Genomic DNA, 7,778 nt, shown 5'->3' on the forward strand with positions numbered 1-7,778 from the left:
CATAATTTACTAGCAGAATAGAATAGTAGAGGAGATGTGGCATGCTGTTGTCATAATTGACTAGTAGTAGAATAGAATAGTAGTAGTGGAGATGTAGCGTACTGTTGTCATAATTTACTAGCAGAATAGAATAGTAGTAGAGGAGATGTGGCATGCTGCTGTCATAATTGACTAGTAGTAGAATAGAATAGTAGTAGTGGAGATGTAGCCTACTGCTGTCATAATTGACTAGTAGTAGAATAGAATAGTGTCTGTGTCTCTGAGCTATGTGTACAGTGTGTGCGTGTATTATCACACCATAACCAACAACACACAGCTGTCCCTGTATGCACTGCACACACTGAGCCCCATTCTGAATTCAAATTCAATTATCATCCAATATTTTTGGCCTGGTGCGCCGTCATCGTGAATGAACTGCAGTATTTGGCTCGGCTCCGTCTGGGTATCAAACCACAATCCATGTATGACTGTCTGTTTCAGTTGTTTCAATGTGTATCGCACCATGGTGCACTCAGCGGTAGGGCTGCACGATTAATCGTTTTTTAATCGAAATCGCGATTTGGAATGATTCAATTATCAAATTGCCAAGCCTGCATTTTTTTTTTTTTATTTAACCAGGAAGTCCCATTGAGATACAAGATCTCCTTTGCAAGGTAGACCTGGCCAAGATGACAGCAATAACATTTGCAATACATCACACAGCAATAAAATGTGCGATACATCACACAAGAACATAATAAATGTGCATGTATACAATACATCACATGTAAACACAAAGCAGAATAGTCTACATGATAGTAAAAGTGTATAATACAGGGTAATACAGTAATTTTGCAGTTGGGACCCGACTACAGAAAGCAGCAACATTCTTCTTGTAATTTTTTTTTAAATATGTTATAATCGCATCGCAAATCGCAATCGCAATATCTGTCAGAATAATCGCAATTAGATTATTTCCCAAAATCGTGCAGCCCTACTCAGCGGTCCTATTTGGAGGAATCAACTCATGCTGTACAGTAGGGCACAAACTATTGCTGTACATTTGTATTGCCTGCAGTAAGAGTGTGCCTTGAATTGCAGTCACAGGGAAAGCAATTATGAGCAAGTATATGGGTGCATGTACGTGTGTGTTTATGTAGGAGTGTGTTCTTGTGATTGTTTGTGTATGTGTGTGCATGTATGTGTATTTCTTGTGTTTATTGTGGGTGTCTGTGTACCCCAATGTATGATCTCTCTCTCTCTCTCTCTCTCTCTCTCTCTCTCTCTCTCTCTCTCTCTCGCTCTCTCTCTCTCTCTCTCTCTCTCTTCCAGGTGGGATCAGATTCTTGGTGGTGTATAAACTACTACACTCAACTATAGGCCTGTTTGCTGATTGTGTCCCAGTGCAGATAGTTCAGTTAATTCCTGAGGCCCCTGCTGAGCCGAGCTCCTCTCTCTCTCTCTCTCTCTCTCTCTCGCCCTGCTCATCCCGAGCTCCTCTCTCTCTCTCTCTCTCTCTCGCCCTGTGAGCCCGAGCTCCTCTCTCTCTCTCTCGCCCTGCTGAGCCCGAGCTCCTCTCTCTCTCTCTCTCTCTCTCTCTCTCTCGCCCTGCTGAGCCCGAGCTCCTCTCTCTCTCTCTCTCTCGCCCTGCTCATCCGAGCTCCTCTCTCTCTCTCTCGCCCTGCTGAGCCCGAGCTCCTCTCTCTCTCTCGCCCTGCTCCCGAGCTCCTCTCTCTCTCTCTCTCTCTCTCGCCCTGCTGAGCCCGAGCTCCTCTCTCTCTCTCTCACTCTCTCTCTCTCGCCCTGCTGAGCTCCTCTCTCTCTCTCTCTCTCTCTCTCGCCCTGCTGAGCTCCTCTCTCTCTCTCTCTCTCGCCCTGCTGAGCCCGAGCTCCTCTCTCTCTCTCTCTCTCTCTCTCTCTCTCTCTCGCCCTGCTGAGCCCGAGCTCCTCCTCTCTCTCTCTCTCTCTCTCTCTCTCTCTCTCTCTCCTCGCCCTGCTGAGCCCGAGCTCCTCTGGCACGTGTCGGCCATGATATTGACTGACAGCTGCTGCATGCAATTAGTTGAGCTGTCGTTACTACATCGCCGCCGCTAATCCTCTCCTGTGTATAAAGAGAGCAGGTGAGAAGGTGCTGTGGCTATAACATGACCTGGTACGATCAGAGAGGGAGGGAGGAGAGAGGGAGGGAGGGAGAGGGAGAGATTGTGTGTGTGTGTACTTTTTTTTACTGTATGAAGCACGCTCTCAGGGGCTCATACAGAAACAAGCATTTCATCGTAAAGTATTCTGTATTTTATTGTGACAAATAATAAACAAACTTGAAACTTGAACTTGTGTGTGTGTCAGCTCTATGTTTGTGTGAATGTGTGCAGCTTGTGTGTGTGTGTCAGCTCTATGTATGTGACTATGTGTGCAGCATGTCTGTCAGCTCTGTGTCTGTGTGTGTGTGTGTGTGTGTGTGTGTGTGTGTAGACATGTGCAGCATGTCTGTCAGCTGTGTTTGTATGTGTATGAGTGTGTGTGTGTGTGTGTGTGTGTGTACATGTGTGCAGCATGTCTGTCAGCTGTGTTTGTGTATGTGCGTGTGTGTGTGTGTGTGTGTGTGTGTGTGTTGCTTTGATCTTTTGATTACCACCCAGGTGAACTAAACAGCTGGGACAACAGCATGGCCATTGGCCACCCATGAGACTGTGGAGGTGGTCTCACAAGCCTCTCCTTCTGTTTTAGGCAAACTAATCAATCGCTGTCCCTAATCGACTACTGGAGAGGAAATCGGCAGTATGGCCCGATGCAATGATCTGCGTCCATAACTAACTGCTTATGAAATACCATGGCTGTATGGCAGCTGCCAGTTAGAGGTTCGAGTATGTGCTAATAGAATCAATCAAAATCCAGAGTCAATCGTTTTAAGAAGATATTTCGGGATTCTCCTTTGAACAGGCCTGCAGATGTGTGGAGGTGCACTAATGGATATTTTGGGGTTGATGGCCAAAGATGGCAGTCCAAGGCCAGGGTTGTGAACATGGCTGATTATGGTCTATTTACATTATGTAGGCTAAATGGCCGTCTGTTGCTTTCGTGTTCCTGTAAGCTCATTGAGGCAGCTAGCCCTATATAGTATAGAATGACTAATATATTCCACTGAATATTCCATATTCCTATGAATAATTGATATTCTAGATCCCACTTATCCAGACAGTCCACGTACTCGGAACATGTGAAATATCTGCCATTCTACGAGGCTGCGTGTTTAGTTATTGAGTGTTGTTGAGTCTGCGGCCATGCAGCAGGGCTGTCTGTGCGTCCTCCCTGATAACGACGTGCTCGGAGAGGCCAGACAGTATTGTCATTTGTCAGTGTTCTTGGTTAGATTCAAGAGCATTTCTTTATTAATTAGCTAACCGATATTTAAACACCCAGCAGAGTTAGAAAACTGTCACGGTCTGGTTGTTTTCAGGCTAGACGTGTGAAGTGTTAAGGCCCACACGATAGGTTTTGGAGAATGAAATAGCCAGCCACGCAGGGTGCATCTCTCTGTTATACAATTTTAAAACAATAATTCGCTCAAAGAGAACATACACATGCTGTGAGTCTCAGAGATAAGATTCCATAACGATATGCTTGTTCAAACACTGGCAACAGTTAGTGTGGCAAGATAGATTGTTAGGCTATATTATACTGCCATTGCTTTGGCTTCTGTTCCATTGTATTATTAATGTGGTCCCCATCACCATTTCCAGGGTTTGGCATTATTAACATTTCTAAATCTATTCTAAACCCATGTTGCTTTAGAAGTTGTCCGATACAAACCATTGCCTTCATGCCACCAGTCCAAACATGCAATCTATTTGACAGCTACAGGCTATAAAAAGCCGAACTTACTTTAAGGTAATCGTTTTCAGATCTCAACTCCTCGATCTCCCTCACGAACTCCTCGTGGATGCCGTCCATGTATTCCTCTGTTAGGTCTGAGAAGGCCAGAGAGGTGCTGGCTGGGACCCGGCTGTCAAAGGAGGTCACCGAGCGCTCATCCCCTGGAGAGATGCTCCCTTCCCCGGTCTCCATTCCCAGGGAAAGTCGGTCTTTGTCATCCCTCTCCATGGGCGTCTTGCTGGCGGGTTGCCGGCTGAGTTTCTCCGCGCACACGACCCCATCCCTGCCCGGCCTCTCGCCGTCCAGCCCGCCCCCCCGACTGCTCCGGGACTCGGCGTCGCTGCTCACGGCGTCCGCGGAGAGCTTGTTCTCCTCCGAGGCGCAGTCCGACAACTCGGAGCTGCTGTCGGTCGGCGAGAGCTTCCCCGTGGCACAACAACCGGAGTCCTTAGATAAATCATCGGATCCGATACTGGCGTCAGAAACCTTCCTCCGCCCTGCTGCGCTTTTCGCCGATTTGCCCCCCGAGCTCTTTATTATTTGCGCGGCCGACAACGCGGATGATTTCCCCGTTAGTTTATTAACGCCACCTCCTTTCTCCGGTTTGCCCTCCTTTCCGCTGCTGCTTCCACCGCCGCCGGGGCTGCGTCGGGAAACCCGGCTGCCCAAGTGGATGGCGCCCGGTTTGACGCTGAGAGTCGGGGTCCCGATTCCTCCTCGGATCTTAGTGAGCGACCACCCGGGCACGTCCTTGGGTCTGGCCGGTGACGGCGCGCGGTTGGTCTTCTTCTTCTTCTTCTCGCCCGGTGGAGCGGGGAGGAGGACCGGGGGCTCCGGCGGCGCGCTCTGCTGCATCTGCCCGCTGTCCGAGCTCTCGGTCCCGCCTCCGTTTTCCATTTTGTGGCCGCGGAGAAGCTGCTGTCTCCGTTCCTTGGGCGAGGCGAAGGGGTGCGTCGGCGAGTTATGGACATCAACCTTTGTTTTTGTCATTCATTCCGCTTTGGCCGCCCTCAGGAAAAACAGAAATGAAACCTCCTATTTGAAAACAGGAGGCAGAAGTTGAGCTTTGAATAATCAGCTGCAGAGATGGGATGGATTCCTCGGATTACTATCCACAATGAGCCGCATGCAACAGTGCAGAAGGAGGGGACGAGGGAATCCAAAAATGTAAAACGCTGAATAAAGTCCCGTTTTCCGATGTGTTTTTGGGGGGAATAATTCCGCTTTGTTCTGATATCCTTTCCTCTTTCTTCTCCTCCCTGGCCGGTCGCTCTCTTTTTCTCGGTAACGACTCTCTCGCCGGTTGCAGCTCAGAGTTGTGGGTGAGAATAATAGGAAGGCAGTGTGCTCGCCTCGACGTGCGTCTCTCTCTCTCTCTCTCTCTCTCTCTCTCCCCCCTCTCGCTCTCCCCCCCCCCCCCCTCTCTCTCTCTCTCTCTCTCTCTCTCTCTCTCTCTCTCTCTCTCTCTCTCTCTCTCTCTCTCTCTCTCTCTCTCTCTCTCTCTCTCTCTCTCTCTCTCTCTCTCTCTCTCTCTCTCTCTCTCTCTCCTTCCCCCTCTCTCTTGCTCTCTCTCGCTCTCCCCCTCCCTCTCTCTTCCCAGACGCCGCTTCGTCACAGACAGAATCCCACTAGTTGGGCGGAGAGAAATAACGAACGAGAGAGCATCTTTTTTTCGGCAGCTCTCTATCGCCACCGTGGATGGATACAACAACAACCAAGCACAATAACCCAGCAGCAGTACCTTTGTAATAACACTGTGAAAGAAATGACTGGTAATGAGTGGACACTGGACACCACCTACCTTGGGAATTTGCCTGAATAACATTATGAAGAATTATTAATAAATTATTATTAAGCAATATGGGGATTTCACTCAAAGTAGAATGTGTCTGGCTTCGCCTACTACGACGTTCAGTATTTATGAAAATGAACAACTTCCATCAAAGTTTAAACCACAGAAGCAAGCTGATAGATAGAAGGAGACAGCGAGACAGATATCACAAAGATGTTCATCATGATGAAATCGATCTGCACTCTGATACAAAAAAAGCAAAACAGTTACAGTTACAGAACACCTACGGCCACGGGAGACTGCAATTCGAAACTGGCCCCTGTAAATGTCCTAACCCAACCCCCTCCAATGTACAGTAATTTACCTAGTATGGTTTTGTCAATATTCCAATGTACAGTTTTGCTTGTTTGTACAGTGTCCCCCCCCCAACCCCCTCCAATGTACAGTAAATTACCTAGTATGGTTGTCAATATTCCAATGTACAGTTTTGCTTGTACAGTTGTACAGTGTTTCTCCCCCCCCCCCCAACCCCTCCTACCCACCCAACCCCACCCAACCTCCTCCAATGTACAGTTTTTACGTCAAATGGATACTCCCTTTTCTGGACTCTTTTTGTATCACAAACAGTACTGTATTTGCAAATCTGGTATGTCATAAATGTATAGATGTAGCAGTACTGTTGTGAAGGGCCAGATTAAAGCTGAGAATCTACATTTATTGTTTTATATACCTTGTATATTATTTATATATACATGTTATATCCCTTTAAGCCTGCGTGTAAATCCTAGTAATATTCACTTTCCTTATGGATAATGCCCCCTGACGGCAGCGCCAGGCAGTCTCGCACTCAGACAGGTTCAAGGGCGAGTCTGGGCTAGTCAGGACATGCCCTTGGCAGCGCATTGATTCCGGGCAAGTGGTTAGGTTTGGGCACTAGAAAGCCACTTAAGTATATATAGCGCGGCAGGTGCGAACACCAGTAGAGTTGTTCATCACGCAGTGTGATTCTAGTGAAGTGAGAAGCAGTGCGTCTAACAGAGCATTGAGAACCACGTGCGAAGTGAATAGTAAAAGTGTCAGATTTAATGCAGTAACGTCAAGTTCGACTTAGCTTAATGTGAAGTAAAGAGTCGTTAATTATTGTGTATCGTGCCAACAGCAGTTCGTTCGTGTGTAGCATTACCCAGCAGTTCGTTCGTTTAGCTAGTGGACCTTAGCCAGTGCGCGTGGACTAAATACATTGGTACCAGCACACGAGGAGGCCTAGTCGGAGAACCTACTGGACATGTGCACATGAGAACCGACGGCGGCGATTGCAGAACCAGTATTGGTTGGATTATATTGATTGTGGAACGTACTACCCGGAGAAGAGCATCGTTAATCTCCACTGTCGTTTGGATTTAAACACCGTGAGGATCTACATTCGGGCTGGCCTCATGGACCGAGGCTAGCTGGCTATTATCATTGCTATTGGGCAATTGGATTACAGTTATTGCTTTTGATGCTGAGCTTTGGATTACAAGGACTGGCTTCTGTACGTGAATCCCCTTCTTCTTCAATTGATCAGACTGAGTATCCGAACATTCCTCTCTCCTCCAGAACTTACAACTCTGGGAGGAACCCCATTGTCTCCAGCGGTACCAGCGTTGCCCTCTATAATTGCCATTCTACGCCAGGCGGCGTTAGCCTAGTACCCCATCGTAGGAATTATTCTATTCCCATTGACTTATGCTACTGACTGACTTTATGCCTATTCTTCGCCATACAAGCGCAACCCTAATTCTCATATCTGTAACATTTACTGCATAATAATAAATACCCTCAAATGATATTTCTTTGTCAGTGCCGTGTTATTATGAGTGTCTGCCATATATTAGATGTACTGTCTGGCCAGTAATTAAAGTACATACCTAGCAGTGGTTTAATCTATCACAATCTTTAATACAGTCAGGGTTTTGTAACCCCTCAGTTACAATTGGTCCTTCGAGCCGGAGGGTATCAGTAATCTTTAATATCATATTAATATTGATATGGCCAGCGGCGGACACTCTCCAGACGGCTCTCCCAAACTAGAGCGCCCTCGGCGCAAACGTCAGCCACCTCCACACCTGGAGGACTACGCTTTCGTTTTACC

General features: G+C 47.5%; 1 protein-coding gene across 1 annotated transcript in view; it reads right to left on the minus strand.

Moving 5' to 3' along the window:
- mtcl2 (microtubule crosslinking factor 2) overlaps positions 1–5,137 on the minus strand; it is a 179,963-nt gene extending 174,826 nt beyond the window's left edge. The window contains 1 exon segment of the mRNA XM_084333500.1: positions 3,862–5,137. Coding sequence (XP_084189626.1) covers positions 3,862–4,842 — 981 coding nt within the window. The 5' untranslated portion in view covers positions 4,843–5,137.
- Positions 5,138–7,778: the final 2,641 nt, after the last annotated feature.

Source organism: Notolepis coatsorum (assembly GCF_963971535.1).
Source record: "Notolepis coatsorum genome assembly, chromosome: 17".
Taxonomy (NCBI): Eukaryota; Metazoa; Chordata; class Actinopteri; order Aulopiformes; family Paralepididae; genus Notolepis; species Notolepis coatsorum.